Source organism: Eptatretus burgeri, chromosome 13, assembly GCF_056783735.1.
Source record: "Eptatretus burgeri isolate ZD-2024b chromosome 13, Ebu_testis_v1, whole genome shotgun sequence".
NCBI classification, from domain to species: domain Eukaryota; kingdom Metazoa; phylum Chordata; class Myxini; order Myxiniformes; family Myxinidae; genus Eptatretus; species Eptatretus burgeri.
This window is the reverse complement of record NC_140973.1, coordinates 43735030-43757754: the sequence shown is the minus strand read 5'-3', so window position 1 is coordinate 43757754 and position 22725 is coordinate 43735030. Positions and strand designations below refer to the sequence as shown.

Sequence of the window (22725 nt, the reverse complement as noted above, 5' to 3'; positions counted from 1 at the left end):
AAGAACGCCAACGCGGAGCTCCCCAATCGCCAGAGTTCGCTCCGCGAAACGCGGCGAAAAACCACAAGCGATCATCCTCAGATTTTTGGCAGTTAAATTTTGTTATCGAGAAACATTATGAACCGTGGGATCGAACACCGCCGCGAAGGCAGCCGCCGTATACACCGCCTGAGCCATCAGCTTTGCAGAGGAACTCGCCGTCAATCGAAGCCATCCAAAGTCCAAAATGAGCTTCGCACGTCGTGCTACACTTGGATTTCATCTCCGAAGCACTCTTTGCTGAACCTTGTTTGGCTTGAACTGGAAAGTTTTCTTTTTCCCATTTAATGTCCCACTTTTATGTTACCGTAAAGTCGAGCCTCCTTAATCGATATGTCTGGCCTCCTCCTCCTTCTCCTCCTCACACACTTGTCATCGATGAAACTCCCACTCCATTGCTCCTCCCTCATCCACTCCCACAGCGTACCCTCCCTATTCCCGCCACGTTGGCAGCAAGCGTCGTCCTGCATTCACTCGTTCCTCATCTCGCCCATTCCTTCCTCGAAATCCTCCAGGTGCCTTCACCCTGACGCCTCAACCCTGCCGAAGATGGCGTCACCTCCCAAAGAGCCACAGTTGAAAGCAGGACACCCCCCGGCGGGTAAGGGGCCTCGCCCCGAGCTCCACGCACTTTGTACAACTCTGTGTTAATGTGTTTGTTTATTCCTTTAACTCTGCGATTTTCGCTTAATTCCTGAAGGCGGGGAGTGTCGAAACGCATTGTGAAGTGTGAAGACAATTACGAACAGCAATACACCGCCTAAAACCCAAACACAATATCTATCTATAACTCCAGCAATCTCTGTTGGGTAGTCGAGCCAGTCGGAAAAAAATTATTTATATTTTTTTAAAAATTTTTTTGAAATTTGTTCTACCCTTATCAGTTTTTCCGTCGATATGTCTGTCTGTCTGTCTGTCTGTCTGTCTGTTCGGTCCAGTGCTCGGTCAATACAATGGCGATTTCGATGAAACTTGGTTGGTAGGTTCATACCATGACCGAGTTGTGTGCAAATGAGAACCGTTGCTATGGACACCACCGTTGCCTAGCAACGGGACTTTGAAATTTTTGAAAAATCATAAAAAAAATATTTTTCCGAAAATCAAAAATCGGGCCACGAGCGAATGTGGGCAGTACATTCCCCCATATTGTCAAAAATGTCCAGCCGGATCCTATGAAAACTGTCGGAGAAGATAGACTTTGAATGAACCCTGGGCGAAAACAATAAAAAAACGAAGTTCGTTATATCTCAGAGACTATGAGTCAGATATACATGAAACTGGTATGGTAGGTTCATGGTATGTCCGAGTTATGTGTGAGAAAGAACCGTTGCTATGGACCCCTCCGTTGCCTAGCAACGGCCGAAAAACCTCTAAATGTGGGGGTATTTTAACGAAAAAACAATCTGTAGCATAAACCCTTGAAGCTTGAATCATGAATTTTCTTGTGCTTAATCCTCAGGTCATTCCCCCATCGAACGGGCCTATCGCGTCAGGTTCTATTGGGTAGGCGACTACCCATGTCCGCCTACCGGCTTGTTTGTTATGGCCATTTATTTACCAAACCAATGACAGGACAGGGTGCAATGACGTCACAATTCTTCTTCTTCATTTGATATGACGTCACAATTGACGCTGGGGACCTGAGTATGTGCCTTTTCAAGGTTTGATATTAATCGGACAAGCGGTTCCAAAGTTATGGCCATTTATTTACCAACCCAATGACAGGACACGGTGCTATGACGTCATTGACGTCACAATTCTTCTTCCTCATTTGACATGACGTCACAATTGACGCTGGAGACCTGAGTATGTGCTTTTTCAAGGTTTGATATCGTTCTTCTTCATCCGTTTCAGCTATTTTGCGAGAGCGAAGGAATGGCCTGTGTTGTTGTTGTTTCTGGCACGCGGCTTGAAAGGTTGTTTTTTTGCACGTATGGCCACGCACGTATGGGCACGCACTAGTAGTGTATAAAACGACGAACAAACGATGCTTGCTGTTTGTAAATACCAGTAAATAGTAAATACCTCCCACCTCTGACACACGGGACGTGTCCCGTTAGCAAGCGGCTTGATTACCGTTCACCAAGCGGCTTGCTTGATGCTCAAGTAAGCACTCTAGTGGAACTGAGTGCTCGGTACCGCTTAACAATATGGCGGGTTCCATGCAAACAATGCCGTTGTGTTACTCGAACAAATGCTGCCCAAGCCGTCGTTTTCAGCTTTACTCGATCTTCTTGCGAAGACAACTTCCCCAAACGAACTGATTGCGTTAAAGGCGGCTACAGAGGCTGCCGTGTGAAGAGTGAAATCAATCAATCAATGGGAGTCACAATAGGAAGCCCCCTCTTCCCACAAAGCTCATCTATGGACCTTACACTGCCTATTATAGAGAGGGGTGGATGGGTTTTGAATGTTTGTAGATTTTGAAGAATTAGGATGAAAAGTAGAAGTAACTAGAACGGCACTCGGTGGAGCACGTACCTCCTCCAGGCTGAACAATTTACGTTTTGTATCCCATTAATAGGCCGGATCTGAATTCGGACCTGAACCAAAATCGAATCAGCCTGTTCTTGTCACATACCCAACTCATCCACCAAGTTTCGTCCAAATCCGTTTATAACTTTTTGAGGTATTAACTCACGGACAGATAAATTATCAGACAAAACAGGGGTGAAACATAACCTCTGTCCGTCCACCTTAAATGGTGGAAGTAATTCCGATACATCTCGCGACAACGTCCATCCTTTGGGACCATACTCTGTGCAGAGCGTTGGTGCTGCATAAGCAGTCTCCTTGGCTATTGGACACAATCCTGGACGGGTTGCTACTCCGACATAGGATACCAGCATGCTGGCACTCATTTTTGCCGATCTCAGAAGGATGACAGGCAGAGTCAACCCCACCTGGTATTAATTCAACAGCCGAGTGGGATTTGAACTCAGGATCCTTGGATCCCAAGCCCACCACCCTAACCATGAAGCCAGCACCAGGCATGTTCAGTACTCCCCACTCCAGGTAGGGAGATATTTAGTTTTCCTGTCTTTCTTTCTTTCAAACAATTACAATGGAACACCATTCCTTCATATCCGAGCCAATACAGTACTCTCCAAATTTAGCAGAGCAATACTTTGGTCCAATACACCCAGATCCATATTGTTTGTTTTTTTGCTTTGATTCCAGTTTCAAGTTTAAGGCATCAAAGGTGAAACCCTAAAATCACATTTTTGCCTTGTCATTTCCTTGTATTTAAGTCCATGGAGATGAGATTTGACACAAACAAGGATGTGGAGAAGAGATCTTCGGACTGGAGTCATTTAAAGGATTGTACAGGGCGCAAAACTCAAAATTGGTCGTAAGTTAAGGTTTTTGCCGACCGTGCCTCTATTTAAATGAACCCAGACAGTAGTAAGCAAAATAACATCTTTTGACAGCTGGTACAGATTGTAGAAGACAGGCATTAGTTTGGTGCTTTTCATAAGATTCCACAGGACATCAAACGTCAAAAGGGGATTCAATATTTAGGTCTCTGTCCTGACAAGCATTTATATTGTCGTGTTCAGGGGGGTTAACACCGACATGGACGGATAGCCAAACGGTTCTACTTGGAGGTGAACAGCCGAGGTCCTTGGAGATTATGGCGCACGTGGGATGGAGGGCAGCAAAGGCGTTTACCAGAATTGGAGGCACACAGTTTTTCCTCGAACCCACAACGAATAGACAAACACTGTAAATTTAACAAATGATGGTTTAATGAACATAAATAAATGATTGATCATGAAAATAATTCAAAGCGTAAGGTAATGAAACGTGACGTAAACTGAAACATAATTTGACGTCTCCGCTCAGTCACACAAACAGACATGGGAAAGATAAAAATAAAAGAAAATCCTCCCTTTCTTCCGGCACTTAGCTGTGTGTCCAGACCTGACCTTTTAGGAGCTTGGTGATCCTCGAAACCACGTAGCCACCGCGCAGGAAGACGCACCCAAAATGGTGCCAAGTTGTTCTCTGTGGTCACGTATGCGAGGTGATTCGCGTGGACGGTCTTCCTTCGTTAGGGCCCACAACCCACCGTACAGTTTGTTCTCAAGATCGAGATTGCCACACCGCTCTTCCCTCAGCACCAGGCCCACTCACACCAAAGGGGCACCGCCTTTCTCCTTGAATATACAACGGGACGATTGCTGAGGCTCCGAGATAAGGCCAAGAAACGCGCTCTTCTTCTCCTTCTCTTCTCCTCAGAAACCGACAAACTTCATGACCCAGTCGAACAGTCAATGGCTAGCATCTTATTTCAGTTCGTGAACAAATTCACACCAGCACGAACAACGAGAATCGCTGCCTTCTTGATCGTCTCGAGGAGAAGCCAGAGAGGTCCTATATCTTCTGACCGCTGTCTCCACACTCGATTATTCTCCCTCTGATGTTACACCGACCAATCGTGAACCTCTGGGGTGTGGCCTGCCGGTTACCATTTTTGGGGGTGGGGTTTAGCCTGCAGATTGTGTTCGGACTCCATCAGCAGCCGGTTGGCCGTTATTGTAATTGTTGTTTTTGTTGTTGTTGTTGTTGTTGTAAAACGTGGTCTTTTTATGGCTGGCTTTGTAAATGCAAAAACGTAGGAAAAGATCACGGGGGCAATCACATACTGGGAGAACTAGCCTTAGACCCTACCTCGTTAACACAGCACAACCCCCACCCCCCGTGTGGTGACATGTCACAACTTAAGCTCACAGTTTCCCTGCTTACATTACGTCGAGATGTCTCCTACTCGTCCACGGACCATGCTATACTATACAATCCTACCTTTTCTATGAAATTCCTCCATCTACTCCACAAACATAACAATATATAACCAATGCAAACAAGACTTGGCACAAAAAATAACTCACCACACCACCTGGAGACTAAAGCAGGTAGACACAATTGTTGGTGTTCTCTTCAATTTCACAGTGATCAAAGGTCAACATCGGGCAGGATTTTTTGTATACATAGTTGTGGCTTGTGGAAGAGCTAGTACGAGTACACTTAAACGGATCAGGGTGTAACAGGATAAAAGGAACAGTTGAGAGAGGGGGGAAACATCATCAACAGAGTTGAAGTCTAAGATTGAGACAGACTTGGACAAACAATGGGTGTGGGGAGGAATGAGGGGCAGGAGAGGATGCAAGGGATGGATAAGATGGATAGAGAAGGAAACTCTCAGGAGGGAAAACTGGAAGTTGGGGTTGGGTGGAGTTTGCAAGGGTAGAAAAGATCATGGTTTTGGATTGGGGGTGATCTAAGATGGTGGTAAATGGCTGTCTTGAAGACTTGGAGGGAAGAGTGAGATTGAAGAGAATGTGGAAGTTGGTTCCACAGGCAGGAGAAAAAAAGAAGAGAAGTGAATGAGTGGAGGTGGGAAGTGATCCTGGACTTGGGTAGTTTTCACTGGAAGGGGGTTGATGATGAACAGTGTGTGCCCTGCAGAAACCTTGGGGGATGAAGCACAGAAAGAGCAGAGGGTGCAATACCAGAAAGTAGGTGGAAGATGACAGAGAGACCAACATGTCTGTGATGGGGGAGTGATAGGTCCATAGACTTAACTTGAGCTTCACTGTGGGAGATTCCAATGCTCTTGAAGGCCTTGGTTTCCATGATGTCAAGCTGAGCAAGATGTGAGGCAGGTCAACCAGCCCGGAGGGGGAAGCAGTACTCAATCAAGCTGCGGATGAAGGCCTTGTTGGTGTGTCGAAGTTCAGGTATACCAAGGCAGGACTTTGTACGACGGAGGATGCCCTTTGGAGGCTTGCTTTGGAGGCCAACTTTGAAATGTGGTTTACCCAAGAAAGATCATGACTGGTTATTGAACAATGAAGGATTTTGGCCTGTTGAGCTTTTATATTTCGACTGACCCAGAACAGACCTCGCCACAGCCTATGCAGATGAAATCCGGTAAACAGTAAAAAATAAATAAAACAGAAAAGGAGTCATTCTGCTGTTTTGTGTCACTGTGTACCACAATGAGCATGAACAAAAGAAAGAAAGCCAGAGAATTGCCTGAGGAGGTCAGACACAAGATTGTAGTCAAGCCTGGACAATCTCAAGGCTTCAAGTCCATCTCCAGAGACATTGATGTTCCTGTATCCACCGTACGTAATGTTATCAGGAAGTTTAAGGCCCATGGCACTGCAGTCAAGCTCCCTGGACGTGGCTGCAAGAGAAACTTGACCAAGATTGCAGCGAAGGATTGTTTGAATGGTGGAGAAAGCACCTCGATCAACTGCCAAACAGATTCAAGCTGACCTTCAGACACAAGGTACGACAGTTTCCACTCACACCATCCATTGCCAACTTGATGAAAGGGGGTTCTATGGTAGGAGACCCAAGAGGACCCCACTGCTGAGAGAGATATAAGAAAACCCGACTGGAGTTTGCCAAAACACACCGGAACAAGCCAAAATTCTTCTGGGAGAATGTCCTGTGGACAGATGAGACCAAATTCGAGCTTTTTGGAAAAGCACATCATCTCTATGTTTACAGAACACAAAATGAAGATTTCAAAGAAAAGAACACCTTCCCTATAGTCAAACATGGAGGAGGTTCAGTGATGTTTTGGGGTTTCTGTGCTGCCTCTAGCACTGGGTATCTTGAACGTGTGCATGGCATCATGAAATCAGGAGATTACCAAGGTATTTTGGAGCACAATATTCAACCCAGTGTCAGAAAGCTGGGACTCCCTCGAAGGTCATGGGTCTTGCAGCAGGACAATGACCCCAAACACACTTCAAAAAGCACCCAGGAATGGTTCAAGACAAAATGCTGGACTGTTCTGAAGTGGCCAGCAATGAGTCCAGATCTCAATCCTATTGAACACCTGTAGGGAGATCTGAAAACAGCAGTTGGGAGAAGGCACCCTTCAAATCTGGGAGAACTGGAGCAGTTTGCACAAGAAGAGTGGGTTAAACTGCCCGTAGAGATGTGTGGGAAGCTCATTCGTGACTATAGGAAGTGCTTGACTGCAGTTATTTTGTCCAATTCCTGTGCTACCAAATACTAAGTCTTGGGTGTCAATAATTTTATCAATGCCATTTCTTTTTATTTTCTGATTTAAAAGGATATATTAAGTTTTGAATAAAAAACGAAGGTTCTGTAAAATTAACAGTGAAATAAAGACTTGTGGAGAAGAAATACTTTTGTCAATTTCAACTTATTTTTGGAGAAAATTGTGAGTTATTTGAAAAATGTGCAACGGTGCCAATATTTTAGCCACAACTGTACTAACCCTTTTCTGAATATTTTCAGACGTTTTAAGAATCCCAACCTCATTAAAAGTTAAAGAAAAAATACTGTGCACAAAGACCCAAAACCCCATAAAAGGATTCATTTTTTTATGGCTGTCGCATTTCTGGTCCTGTGTATCTCTGTTCTGTCATGTTGTTTATGTGATTACCATTTGTTTCCTTGAGAAGTCTTCACTGAGCTCCAAGCAAAGAGGACTAAGTGAGTGGACCAATTTTGGCTGAGCAATAGTAGCTGTTTATAGTAGAAATAATCGGTTGACTGGCCACCATCTTGCGACTCCATGAACACAATGTTAAACCAGTGTGTTGCTCAGTTGAGAGGATTGGTAAGGTTTTGTGATTACCAATGACCAATTGATCGGTGCAGTTTATATTTGCGAAGATCAGCATTATGAGGATCTAAGAGAAACATTGTTCACCTTATGACTTTCCTGTTGGCAGAAGATGGCAGAAAATGGTGGAAGATGGCGGTGGTGCCAATCTCAATGTCTGAAACTTGTCCCACCCATTTACCTCTCCAGTACATCGAGGTTATTGGAAGTCCCACCCCTCCCTTCCGCCTCCCCTTAGCCCCACCTCCAATATTTGCCATCAACACATAAGGTCACGCAGGAAGTGTCATCGGCTTAAACAGCTCCATTCCAATACAGTGTGAAGATTTTCAAAAATAGGCCGATGTCAGAAAATGGTTATTTCTGAAAACCTTTTTTACAGACTCGCTGCTGTAAAGGAAGGTATATAAAGATCCTGGGGCTACAAAATATCTGATGGAACACCATTGCCATTTTCAATTCTCGAGTGAATGATGTGAATCTCTGAAAGTGCAGCATTTACTTGTGACAACATCCAATGCTTCCAACAAAAAAAATCACTTTTCAAACTTTCAGTCCATTGTGCATGTGCATGGAGGTGGTCCAACTTCAAGTTAAAGATGAGGGCAAATATGCACAGGTTAAAGACCTCAACATTACAATCCATTCCCATTTTGCACAAATCAACTTTTTGATTAAACATTTCATCTCAACAAATACTGCAGTCATGTCTATTAAACAATACATTCTGTATCAAATTTTAGGTGCACAAGCATTCTCCTAACACTATACCTCTTCCACCATCACCCACCATGAGATACATAAATAATATATTTATGAGATATGTCCGTCATTGTCATGTGAGTAATTTAACGCTCTGAATCGAGTGGGAAATATTTTTTGGACATAAAATCTTGGTTCATGAAGAGTGAAGTGACAGAGTTTAAAAAGTCCACATATTGAAAATGGGACTCATTTTAGAGTCACCTGCAAAGGGATGGAATAACAGAAATAGAGGAAGGGGGAAACTAACCTGTAACATAGGGTTGGGGTGGGTAGGGGTAATGGGGGTCGAAAAGATGATGGGAAGGGATGGGTGATAACAGGAGATGTTGGTACAATGATTGCTGAGGCTACGGTGGGAAGAGGTTTTTTTTGGTTTACATGATCGAGGCTCATGGAAGAGCTAGAGCAGAATGTAATGGGGAAACACCAACGGTAGAGTAGAGTTCAGAGTGAGATCAAGGGGAGGGGAGAAGGACATATGGGGGTAAATAAACTGCACATAGGCTGAAACACAACACAAACAAGAAGGGGAAGGTGGGAATGAAACAGAAAAGGAACAAACCAACCTTGCAGTTCCACAAACGGGAGAAAAAAATGGAACAAGAGTGGAGGTGGTGGTAAACATAGATTTATGGAGTTTAATTAGGAGCGAGTTACTGGAAGAATGTGTGCGTTCTGGAAGAACTAGGGGAAGGTTATATGGTTGAAATTGGCAGAGGCAAGCCTCAATGTGTGGAGTTTTAGATACCTTAGATTACAGGAGACGGCTATGAAGCGGATCCATCAAACAGAGAAGTACCCACATTGAGCTACCGACAAAGGTCTCTTCGGCTGAGTAGTTCTCATTTTTCAAGGAATAATTTGGAACAACAGATGAGGCCCAGTCTGTGGGTTGCTTTGGAGGTTAGCTTCACTTTATGGTCAGCCCATGAGTGGTCATGGCTGATGTTGATTCCTGGAAGTTCAAGAGACCAGCTATTTTAGTGACTGAGTTAAAATGAATAGGTGGTTTTGTTTGACAATCCCTCCAGAGTGACAGATTGATAGTGAGATTGGTTAGGATTGAAAGACATGTTCCATTTGTCAGACCAGCATTTACTCAATTCCATATCAGCAGAGTAAAACTGCTGTCTGTGGAATGTGTACATACTGTGGAGTCATCTGCAGAAAACAAAAGATGTTGCATTTGAATGCAAAGTAATTTAATTGATCTCTGGAATACATCTATTCTGAATTGTCAAGTCGACCCTGATTATAAGTCTTGTAAACTGTTTTGTAAACAGTAAGCGATGAAATGATGAGGTGTGTATTTCTGCCATTCGTGGACACAACATGGCTGCTTCCACATAAATTACTGGGAGGTATGCCGGAGTTGCATTTGCTACTTAATGATGCATCTTGTCAGATTAGGACAAGATGCATCATTTAAAAAGTTGAGGAAAAAAAACTGATAATGATCCGAACTAATAATTGTGAGTTTTTGAAACCTTAATTTTGGTTCACTTTTCAAACTTGAAAAAATGTGTGTTGGGTATCGGGTATCGAGTACAATCCACCTTAGCTCAGTAAATTAAAAGTATGACCCATCCATTTTCTGTGTTTACTTGGAATGATTGGAGTTTGGAAAGTGATATTGCTGAGACACCTCTTCTTTCATCCTGTATAATGATGCACTGTTAAGCTGATTTGCCGTGGAGGACAACCTGATTCCCATCCGTTTGGTGTGTGCGCAGTGAAGGCTGGTGGGAAACGCATTGTGCAGAAACACGTTCCCAGCGTTCCACCTGCTCCACCAACTCCTTCCAGTGATGATGAGGAATACGTAACGGAAGCGTAAGATGCACAACATTCGGGAGAGACAATATTGTCAAAGGAGATAAATTAATGAATTTTTAGTCTATCTTTTCATGTTAATAATTTGCTCAACATTATCTAAGTCCTGATATTTTCTGTGTCCGAGCTCCTCCACAAGCCTAGACCATGTATATAAAAAAAATGAAAAACCATAACCTTTCTGAAGCACACCCGATTCATACAAAAAAAAAAACCAATTGCTTTAGAAACAGTCACGAGTACAAAAGGACATGCGATCGCTCATATGCTGCTGAAGTTAATTGCTTTTCGCACCACCACGCAAATATGAAATGCTTCATGTTACATCCGTCAATCGCTTATCTTCAACATAGCTCACGGTGAGAAAGTTTGAAGGCCTTCAACACAGCTCACTGCAACCCCCCCCCCCCCCGTGACCTAACCCCCCTTTTTCCCATTGAAACAATGTCCTGACATCCGCATATTCGAGATTCACGGCAGTTTTCAGGAACATATCCCCTGCGAATGTCAGGGGTTTACTGTGTACTGGCGGAGTTCCCGCCATTTGGGCGATCTTCTTCCAAGCATGCAACACGTTCTTCTGACACAAACCTTTATTTGGCTCGTGCAATCGGCAACTGACAGCTGCCTCGATCGTTCCTGAAAATAAAATAAAAAAAGCCCGAGTTATATTCATGAAGCAAAAACATACCGACTGCTTATAATTCAAAATATGTCACAGCATTGAAAAACATGGGGACAGGAAAACTGCACTGTAAATGGTGGTGACTTGTAATACCCTCCCCCACCTGGAGTGGCGCTACACGATACACATTTACATAGAGCATTTATATTCTTCCCCCATCTCTCCCCAAGACTACCAGTCAATAAAAAACACCCCTATGCACTAACTGGGGTCATACTGATCCTATGTAGCAAGTCTGGATGTAATCGGCCCAGAACTGTAGAAGGAGTAGCACGACAAACAAACTCGCACACAATCACACAAACATCGGTATATATGTATTCATGTACACCAGCAGAGTACCCCGATCTTGTTCCAAGCACGCAACACGTTCTCCTGACGCATACGTTTATTTGGGGGTGGTGTATAGGCAACTATGCCTGATGTTGGCTTAATGGTTAGGGTGGTGGGCTTTGGATCCTAGGGTCCTGAGTTCAAATCCCACTCTGATGTTGAATTAATACCAGGTGGGGTTAACTCTGCCTGTCATCCTTCTGAGATCGGCAAAAATGAGTGCCAGCATGCTGGTATCCTGTGTCGGAGTGGCGACCCATCCAGGATTGTGCCCAGGAGCCAAGAAGACTGCTTAAGGCCAAAGTCACATTTTCCACGGCGGCCGTGAGGTCTTCAAAATCTATGGCCACTAGCAATTATACAGCAGCCGCAGTATTTCCAAGGTAACACAATGTAGCAGTCACATATGTTTTTATTTTTCGGGGAGCTGCACGGCGTATTTAGGCCTAAGTCACATTTGCCACGGCGGCCGTGGGGTCTCCAAAATCTACGGCCACTAGCAATTATACGGCAGCCGCAGTATTTCCACGGTCACACAATGTAGCAGTCACATATGTTTTTATTTTTCGGGGAGCCGCACACCATATTTATAAATTGTGGAGACCGAAAACGTGGGGTTGCCGTACGGTCTTTGATTTGATGTCGCACGGTGACCTTAGGGCCTTCCTGCGGCGGCCATAGAATTTAAGGCAGACGCAAGGTGCCCGCAAGGCGACTGCAGGGGGACTGCAGGGGGGCCCTAAGGCGAACGTGTGGCCAAACGGACGGTAACAAGTGGGTTTTTTATTTTATTTTATTTTTACCAGTTTTTTTGTTTTGGCTTGTCGAATTGCTATGGCGAACGTAGAAATGAAAAAAGTTATAACTCCGCGTTATAATTGCATGGCGACCTTATGACCTGTAAAATATAGCCAAACGGCGTAGGGCCACCCTGAGGCCACCGCAGAAACTCTGTGGCCGCCGCACGTTTCTGTCAATTCAGAGGACGTACGGCCGCCGTATCCTCGCCGTAGAGCAAATGTGACTTAGGCCTTAGGTCTTAGAAATTGTGGAGACCGAAAATGTGGGGTTGCCGTACGGTCTTTGATTTGATGTCGCACGATAACCTTAAGGGGGCCCTGCGGCAGCCATAGAATTTTCAAGGCAGATGCAAGGCAGCCTCAAGGTGCCTGCAAGGGGACCGCAGGGGGCCCTAAGGCGAACGTGCGGCCAGACGGACGGTAACGAGTGGGTTAATTTTTTTTTTACCAGTTTTTTTGTTTCGGATTGTCGAATTGCTACGGCGAACGTAGAAATGAAAAAAGTTATAACTCCGCGTTATAATTCCACGGCGACCTTACGGCCTGTAAAAGATCGCCAAACTGCGTAGGGCCAACCTGAGGCCACCGCAGAAACTCTGCGGCCACCGCACGTTTTTGTCAATTCAGAGGGCGTACGGCCGCCATAGAGCAAATGTGACTTAGGCCTAAGCAGCACCAACGCTCTGCACAGAGTATGGTCCGAATCTCCTCCAATCTCCTCTCCTCCTCCTCTATAGGCAACTGGTAAGCTTTGTATCAGCAAAATAATAATAAATAAATAAAACCCTGGTTACGTGCATGAAACAAAAACATACCTACTGCTTATAATTCAAAACACCTCACTTCACTTGAAAACGTGGGGACAGGAATTAAATTGCGATTTACTCACTGTCCGTGCATCCGACGTACTGTAAACGGTGGAGACTTGTAATACCCTTACTCTCTCACCGTGACTTGTAATGGTGCTACACAATACCTATTTACAGAGACATTTTGCTTTCCCTTATCCTACCATCCAAAACCCTGCTGAATGAGGAGTCTGAGCCACTGGGATTACTGGTTTCCTGGGTCAAAACGAAGATCCAGGCTTTCAGTGACATCTTCGATGCTGTTATCCTGTCTGTACCTGTTTGTGGTGAGGATGTTGATTCACTTACCTTGGCAGTGATATTCATGTCTCTGCTGGCTGTGAGCCAGAGGTCAATAGACATCAGTGTCGGGCCTGGGGAGTCATGGATTCACTGTGCCTGTGTGCTGTCGGTACCTGTGCGGGAGGACGAAAGTCCGAGTCTTCAGGTCATTGGTACTTCCAGTCTTACTCTGTGGATGTGAGACTTGGTCTTTGACCAGGGATCTGAGATGGAGACTTAATTCCTTTGGTACCAGGTCTCTTCGAAGAATTATTGGCTTTTGCTTGTTGGACTTTGTGTCTCATGAGCGGTTGCTGAGAGAGACTCAAATGAGATTTGTTACCTGCATCGTCCGTGAGTGTCAGCTGCGGCTGTCTGGACATGTGGCTCATTTTCCTGACGCTGATCCTGCTCACCAGATTCTCTCAGCGAGGGAGCCTTCTGAGTGGAGGAGGCCAACGGGCCAACCACGTGCCTCGTGGTTGCAGCAGGTTGATCGGCATCTCAAGGAGATGGGGATGGGCCCGGCATCTGCCTGGGGGATGGTCAGATGGAGGCCCCTGGAGTACCGGCAGAAAGTGTACGCAGCGACGCGCTGCTCCATCGCATTCTCCCATACCTGACCTGAGCTGACCCAAACCAAAAGACAAATTGTGGGAAACATTGCAGAATGCTTGCAACAACTTCCCAATGAAATTTCTCCAGAAATTGCAGGAACACATACGCATGCACGCACGCACACACACTCTCTCATGTGCAGCCTGTGGCTGCTGTTTGCATTATCGGTTCAGGATATAGCTTTGCCTTTGATGCAGTGCCCTGTTGCCAGCACGCTGGTACTCATTTCACCAACCTCGGAAGGATGACAGGCTGAATCAACCCCATCTGGTGTTAATTTAGTGGCCAACAGGGCTCAAACTCAGGACCCATAACTGCTAAGCCAATGCCAAGCTTAATTGTAGGAAAGCATTCCAAAACAGATATCTCCTATTTTGCATGAAAAAGGTGTCACATTAAAAATTGAAATTTCATTCATTAATATTGTAAAATACAATTCATTTTTGTTTCTTTAATTAAACATGATCATTTTAACATATTCACCGTTTACAGTACGTCGGATGCACGGACAGTGAGTAATCATGAAGCCTGATGTTGGCTTAGTGGTTAGGGTGGCAGCTTGGGATCCCAGTGTCCTGAGTTCAAGCCCCGTTGGCTGATGAATTAACACCAGGGGGTTGACTCAGCCTGTCATCCTTCCGAGGTCGGCGAAATGAGTGCCAGTGTACTGGTCCCGGTGTATGCCCCGGTTAGAATAGGTGTACCATATCCCTGTGTGTCGTAAGAGGCGACCAGGGTTGGCGTCAGGAAGGGCATCCGGCCATAAAACATTGCCTCACAAAAAGCCAAACCCCTGCACAGCAGGGAAAAATGGCTGTAAAAACGGTCATATTTTAACACCTTTTTTCTCTCAAAATATGGTTAGATCATCCTCTATGAGTCTGGGAGGTCGGGGGTCAAACCATGTCCGAGTCATCCCAAAAACTTTAAAAAATAGTACGTGCTGCTTCTTTGCTCAATGCTCAGCATTATAAAAGGATGGACTACGGACAAACAACGCTGGGAAGGCAATGGCATACCACCCAGTATAACCCGAGCCAAGAAACTGCTTCAGCAGCACCAATGCTCTGTGAAGAATATGGTACATGAAAAAAAAATTAAAAACAGGAAAGGCTCTTCCAACCCGCACTTTACTGCATAATGTGTTCCTTCTGCATAAAAATAAATAAAATTGACATGAGAGTAAAAATGAGTATTCAGATTGGGCCTGAGTTGATATACCAGTGCGATGACAGAAGAGCACATTCAGATCGTTAGAAATGATCAGGGAGAAGGTATGTCGGTCCTATTGCATTATAGGAAGGAACTCTACACTCGGATTCAATGATGTTGACACCACAACGGTGGTAACATGTTAAAGCAACACCTGATTTATCAAATGTTTCTTTCTGCATTTTCAATTTTTTTCAAACTCCTTTAGTTAAGAAAAGCATTGTATTCAGAGAACAAAACAATATTGTTACCTCTGCTCTCTTTGGCTAACAATAAAAGCCACTGTTGGAAGACAAGCAAACCTTGATATTATGCTTTGACATTCACCCCCCCCTCCCACGCCACCCTATAACACTTGTACACCATCTACCTTTACTCTAGTAAGAAGGCAGTATTAATTTGGATTATAAACAATGATATCTGAACACAAGCAAATCGGATAACCTGATGAACATCCCCTCATGAGGATGGCTCGCTCAGGGCTGGCAGGGTCGTTTAGAGTTATGTTTACTCACCTTTGAGTTGCTGAGTTTGTTTTTAATGTCCAGCTATGAAATGTATGTCCAGCTATGAACTGTCATCCTGGTGTTTCGCATGCAGGGCGATAAATCAATGAGTGTGCCATCCATCAGTAACACGTTAAGCTAGATGACCCGTCTTCCACGATGTTGGTGGACGTTAAATATCCCACGGTGTCTTTCATGAAGAGTATCGCTGGCATCCGAAATGTTCTAAATTCCTGCCACCTCCAGTCGACGTCAGACCTGGTCAGGAGGTTTGCGAACTATTTGGACCAAAACGTTCCCTAGCTGACCCCACAAGAATGTGGGAATAATTGGGAGCATTAAAGACAGTGGAAATTGTAAAGAATGGGATGGCTTGTTTATGGTAAGTCAATCTCTTGTTCCCTGCTGTTATTACAGCAAATGGTCATTCCACTCAGATGCATTTCTGAGAAGTGTAACTAAGACCAAGTTGTATTATGCTTGACATTTGTTTAAGATGTGAAGATGAATAGTCGTTGCTCTGGCTCTGCACTATTACATCATTGTCATCATGATATTATGACTTGAGAGTTGCGAGTGAATAAAGCACCCGTTACTTGCAGCCTTGAGTAATAATATAACTTGAAAAGTGATGATTAAAGAGCTACATGAAGACAAACTCGCAATGTTCGTAAATTATGGAGGTTAATTAAATTGGATAAATTTTAAAAGTTTTCCTTCGAACATAATTTTGTGCTAGCAAAAGTGGAAGGGGTTCAGTATAAAAGAAAAATGGAAATTATCTTCGGGAAAGAACTCTAATATCGTCTCTTTGGCCTTTCCCCCCCCCCCCCCCCCTCAACGTGTCTGCAGTCCACCAAAGTTGCCTATGGTGGTGTCTGGGGTAGTGACAAAGGTAAAGTAAAGCAGCAATGAGAGATTCTTGTTTGTTTGTGTTTTTTATTTCTGAAAGAGAAATGAGTTATATTACATGTCCATGTTCATTCATTGTATAATAATATCATGGAACTATGATTGCTGTCAATTGCGATGAGCTTGCTTACCAACTTGGTGTTTCACATGCAGGGCTATATGAGGGTTTGTTTTAGCTCTCATACGAGCCTCGACAGTGTATACAAAAACAAAACAAAAACATATTTCGCTGAGCATTTGCATTCAGATTAGTGAACTAGAATGGCACTCGGTAGAGCACATGCCCCCACCAGGCTGAACAGTTTAAGTTTTTTTTTATCCCACTGATAGGCCAGATCTGGATCCGGACCTGAAACAAAATCTAATCGGCTTGTTCTTGTCACCTACCCAACTCATCCACCAAGTTTTTTCATAATCCATCCACTTTTTGAACTATCATGATATATATATATATATATATATATATATATATATATATATATATATATATATATATATATATATATATATATATATATATATATATATATATATATATATATATATATATATATATATATATATATATATATATATATATATATATATATATCTCGCAATAGTGAAGAATCACTCTCAATGCTGCTCACACAAAAACAGACAAACAGATTTGGGTGAAAACATAACCTCCATCCACCTTCGGTGGCGGAGGTAATTATTATTAAATCTATGAGGTTCATTATAATTGGAGAAAAGGTGATAATTTTACATCACCCTTTCAATATAACATACTGTATGGGAAATGGCCTCATATCAGCTCAAGGGTCTAGAGGAATTGATAGTTTAATTAACTCATTGAGATATTTCCTATTATATGTTCAGATTCACTATTGTGTCACATCCCCAATTAGCAATGCCAGAGACTGATTATAGCCCCTTGTCATCCCTCTGATCCTGAGGAAATTTCACTTTTACATATCTATTCTTTCACCAATTATTTTCTTATGTTTTTGTTAAACCTCCCCCTATAGGATAGGGGGAGGCTTATAGCTGTTGTACGGTTTGTTACCTTCGCATTCTGCGAAAGGTTGTTTTGGTCGCTGTGTATTTATTTATTTGTGAATATGTGTGTTTGTTTGTTATTCGCATAACTCAGAAAGTATTAAACCGAATTGCATGAAATTTGGTGGGATGATTCGTGAGTATCCAAGGATGATTTGATTAGATTTTGGGAGCGATCGGGTCAAAGGTCAAGGTCATGAAAAGGTCAAAAACACTCTTTTGAGCATAACTTCCTTCATAATACAGCTATCGACATGCAACCACCGCCATATTGTTCCATGACGAGATACCTTTCGGATATGTAATGTCAGATTTGACGTAACGTCATCGGAAGTGAGTCTAAATGACGTCACAAGATGACGTAAAATTTCAATCTCATCAGTTTTGATCATACCGTTTTGTAGGACTTACCTTAAGGACGTCACACACCAAATTTGACTTCAATCGGACTGACCGTTATGACGTCATTGATATTTGAACATGACGTTTTTCAATTGTGGCTAAAATGTCCTGATATTTTACATTCAAATATCTATATAATTTATAGAGCACAGTCTCCCAAATCCAGGCATTAGGATCAGAACCAAAATATCTGTTTATTGATGTACAGGTTTTGCCAATTAACTCTGTAGTCAAGGTCAAGGTCACACTCAAGGTCAAAATATACTTGTAGGCATAGCTTCAGATCTAATAGAGCTATTGACATGAAACCAACGTTAAAACGTTCAGTGAACTACAAGCTTTCAGAATGGTAGTCCCCGATTGGACGTGACGTCCCCGGAAGTGCGTCAAAATGACATCAAAAGATGACGTCATTTTTCAACTTTTTAATTTTTCAGTGTTTATCATTCCATTTTGTTGGACTGCCTTCAAGGAGGTTACACACCAAATTTGACGTCAATCGGACTGACGGTTGTGACGTCATGGACGTTTTAAAATGACGTTTTTCAAATGTGCCCGGAAAAAAGTTGCGGCGGCGAAGGTATGCGCTCTACCGAGTGCCCGTTCTAGTTTCTACAATTAATGCTCCAATTTTAAATGGTACCCCAGAGTTTCTTAGACCCCTATAGGTACTAAATCATCATTTGGAATTTTATCCCTTTTTCTGCCAATGTATGCCAATGACTTTTGGAATTAAATTTTGCATCAATAATGGGAAAACAAAGTATGTGTGGTTGACATATTTTGACATTGACCTAATTGTAAGGTCATGATCCAATTATAGACATTAATATTTTCACTATAACGAAGATTTGTCTGATTAGACCGAAATTGCCCTCTCTGGATAGCCTAGATTAAGGTGTATTTACGCTTAATTTACATCATCCCCCCCCCACCCCACCGAGTTAAATATCAAGGTCAAATGGTGTTCTGAAAAAATTAATGCAGTCAAGGTCAAATGACAGTTTGATTTTTTTTAAAAGCGTGTTTTTTGTCATCGCTCAATTTTACCAATGTGGAATCTCAAAGACCACTTGGCCTTCTAAGATGTCCTTGCATCATAATAGTGTACCTGCATTGAAGGTGTGCACCTGATATTTGATTTGTGTCCTTGACCTATTTTTTTAAGATTGTGGTGACCTGTGGAAGACCTTTTGTGGAAGAACAAGACACCTTTTTTTTGTCTGCATAATCGAGGCTCATGATGAGCTAGAATTAGTACACTGAACGGATCAGGACACAACAGGACAAAAGAAGCAATTGAGAGAGGGGGAAAATACCAAAAGCAGAGTTGAACAAACAATGGATGTGGGGAGGAATGAGGGGCACTAGACTACTGGAGGATGCATAGGGTGGACAAGATGGATACGGAAGGAAACTCCCAGGAGGGAAAACTGGGCATTTGTAAGGAGGAGGGATTGGGGTGAGCTTATGGGGTAGGGTTAACGAGGGTAGAAAATATCATGGTTTTGGATTGGGGATGATCTGATGGTGGTGAAAAGCTGTCTTGATGACCTGGAGGGAGGAATGAGATTGAAGAGAATGTGGAAGTTGGTTCCACAGGTGACCCAGGAGTTTGAATGAATGAACTTCCTCATGAGGATTGTTAAGAAAGTTTTTTTTTTTTTTTACTCCATTGTCGAGGCTCGTATGAGAGCTAATGCACAATGCACAACAAGGGGGGCAGGAAACAAGAGGGGCGGGAGAAGGAAGAACAAAACATTAGGGAACAGAGACATCAGGAGATCTGTGGAAGGGAGAGGGATGTGGCGGGGAACACGGGGTATACAAGATGGGCACCGCAGGGACTTTCAAGAACTTACATGACATGGAGCTTTCGGGAAAGAAATCAGGGAATTTGAAGGAGGTGGGTTTGGGGTGGATTAGCGGGGGTAGAAAAGATCGTGGTTTTGGATGGGGGACGATGAGAGATGGTGGTGAACAGCTGTTTTGAAGACCTGGAGGGAAGAATGGGATTGAACAGAGTGAGGCAGTTTATTCCAAAGGCGGGGAAAAAAAAGAGGAATGAAAGAGTGAAGATGAGCAGTGATTCGTGATTTTGGTAGTTTTACCAGAAGGGGGTTGCTGGTCGACTTTGAGTGCCCTGAGGAAATATGGGAGGGGGGCATATCGCAGACAGAGCAGGGGGGGGAGACTGGAGAAGAGACGGTGGAAGATAGAAAGACCACCGACCTGCCTGCGGTGAGAGAGTGAGAGGCCCAAAGACTCAGCCTCACCTCACCTCACACAGCCTCACCATTTCAAATGCCAAGGCGCTACCTATCGAGGGGCGTGGGAGGTCTGTGTGGCAGACCAATCGGGGCACAAAATTTGAATAGCCCAGGGAACACTGTCTAATCTTTTTCAAGGATGCTTGCCTGACATCTGCCCCTCTAATCAAGGCAAGACAGTTCGGCTACCAACCAATCACCAGTGTGTGACAGCTCCACGAGTTGGTGCTGAGAGAGACAGTTGCCTGGACCGGTTTGGGATGTGCAGCCAGAAGAGAGAATCCAAAAACGTTTTGAAAGCTGTACAAAATGTCCCAATCGCATGGAGTTTGTCTCACCAAGGGATTCCCCCGACGAGAACTGTTGACTCACAAGCTCTCTGCTCTGTTGCCATGACAGAAACATCATCCCCATTTTATTCATCTTCTTTGTTGTCCTATTCTCCCATGAGTGTCTGTTTGTTTAAGTATAAGTTTTAAGTTTCCTAGTCTGTTTGTGTTTCGAGATAAACTTGTTCTCTCGTCTCATATCGTTGATTCTCCCATCCATATTTATTGTTCATTAAACCTGTTTGTTCTTTCACTGATGCCTATTTTCTTTTGGTTCTTGAGTCGATCCTCTTGCGTACCCACAGCCAAATCAGAGAGTAAAAATATTAACGATCATTTGAACGCTGTGTTGTTAATTTTGTTTCAGTCTCGATTCAATCTAAGGCCTCCAATGCTTGGCAGTTCCTGTTACAATACATTCCCTTCTTCTCTACCCTCCTCCCCCTGCCTCTTATTTTTCACATTTTCTTCCCACTTCCATGCTTAATAAGATGGCCATCAATTGCATTTCTAATAACGTATTGAATGTTTATTGCTGATAAAGAATTGAGCTTTCCCTTTTGTTGCCCACCTTCCCACCCACTTTAGGGAGATAAAGATTTCACTCCTCAGGCTGCCCAAGTTGCGCATCAAAAACCCCTCCCCAAAACAGAGAAACATTACAGCATTACCCAACAAAAGATGCCGATACATCAGCCACGCAAGTGATCGCCTTGCCTCCTGCCTCCAACCTTCAACACTGCCATCGTTTTCATCTCACCTGACCCTCACACATACCATCACCCTTTATTCCCCCACACTCAAAGCAGTTGCAAGTTTTCATTTCCCCTCCTGGAGAACAACCATTTCAACGTACTTTATTTGTGCTGCAATTGGGTCCTGGTGAGTACCTGGTTGGATCTGCAGGCAGCATCAAGCCACCTCTAAAAGTGATTTATTTTAAAGTCCACATCCTGGTCACCGCTAGCCTGGATTTACCAGAAACTGATTAAAAATGGCCAACCTTTTTAATATTCGCCTATTGGTTGGTTGTCCTATAAATGATGAGAGTATTCCAGCATTTCAGCTTTTGGGTGAGCATGGCTATCATGACACACCATTTGCTTTCCAGAGGTAGAACAGGCTCTTAAGCTTGGCTTGGCTTCCTGGGCCTCTCAGCCTTGGGCTTCTGCCACACCGATAGGAAGCTTCAGCTTCTTCGATAAGCTTTATGACATTTGGAAGTTGTAGCATCCAGTGATTCTTTAGTTTTGAAGCATAACTTTGCTGATCATATTAAAAAAAAAAAATGATGTCTGAGCCTCTGATGTTTGGCAAGGCAACATGTGAACTTAATTTCCATGTTTTGGTGATATCTTTCTTTTTAATCCTTTTGAGAAATTCAGTGTGCAAGTCATAACATCTTAGAGAGAGAGAGAGAGAGAGAGAGAGAGAGAGAGAGAGAGAGAGAGAGAGAGAGAGAGAGAGAGAGAGAGAGAGAGAGAGAGAGAGAGAGAGAGAGAGAGAGAGAGAGAGGGAGAGAGAGAGAGAGAGAGAGAGAGAGAGAGAGAGAGAGACTGAGACTGAGACTGAGACTGAGACTGAGACTGAGACTGAGACTGAGACTGAGACTGAGACTGAGACTATCAGAGATCAAGCACAAAGCGAATAAGCATAACAGGGGTTCATCAGATAATGCAATACAAAATGCTGGTCATAACACCAGTATGGGCTCGGTGTGTTCACCTGGTATTTTTGTCCCATCGCGATCCTTATTGTGGATGCAAATAAATCATATGCGAGACATACGGTGCCATAAAGTGACATAATCATTGCATCACAGATGCACATTTTTAATGTTTCAGATTGTGCCAGCATTAATTGTTTTCTTAGATTTGTCATGTCGAAACAGAGATCATTCTGTATCCTGGAACTGTTAGTTAACGCCATCAAATGTAAGTAATCACAGTCATGGCGTCAGTGTTACGAATAGAAAAACGATGATGTCGTCTAAAAGCACACAGATTCATGTGCAAATATTGATTGCCAAAGTAATCATTTATTTTGATCGAATCATGTAATTGATGGATGAATGTGGAAATAGTCCGAAGCTCTTCCTGGCCTATGTGCTTGTGGCTTTCCAATCGATCACAAAGCCATCAGTGAGGACGAGCCTGAGATTTGATATAAGTGGAATGGGGGATTGAACCCCTTGATGATGTTTGGAATTTCAATACAAACGCAGTGTTATTTTGA

General features: G+C 43.5%; 2 protein-coding genes and 1 long non-coding RNA gene across 6 annotated transcripts in view; 1 reads left to right on the top strand and 2 right to left on the bottom strand.

The window, feature by feature from the left end:
- Window positions 1-607, bottom strand: part of VPS25 (vacuolar protein sorting 25 homolog) — a 17646-nt gene extending 17039 nt beyond the window's left edge. The window contains exon 1 of one of the 4 annotated variants that reach the window (XM_085852232.1): window positions 467-607. Coding sequence is in view for 1 of the 4 variants with exons in the window: in XM_085852235.1 (XP_085708361.1) it covers window positions 467-509 (43 nt within the window). In the remaining 3 variants the exon portion in view is untranslated. Of the gene's footprint in view, window positions 1-346; window positions 426-466 lie in introns of those variants that run through there. The other 3 variants (XM_085852233.1, XM_085852235.1, XM_085852234.1) reach the window with 3 other exon arrangements.
- LOC147014323 (death-associated protein 1 homolog) lies at window positions 371-22725 on the top strand. Its single transcript, XM_085852237.1, has 4 exons — window positions 371-640; window positions 10153-10252; window positions 16389-16431; window positions 21079-22725. Exons 1-4 carry the CDS (start codon window positions 373-375, stop codon window positions 21196-21198), a joined length of 531 nt encoding a protein of 176 aa, XP_085708363.1. The 5' UTR covers window positions 371-372; the 3' UTR covers window positions 21199-22725.
- LOC147014322 (uncharacterized) overlaps window positions 8135-22725 on the bottom strand; it is a 32305-nt gene continuing 17714 nt past the window's right edge. The window contains exon 2 of the long non-coding RNA XR_015050732.1: window positions 8135-10891. This is a non-coding gene — a long non-coding RNA (uncharacterized LOC147014322). The remainder of the gene's footprint in view (window positions 10892-22725) is intronic.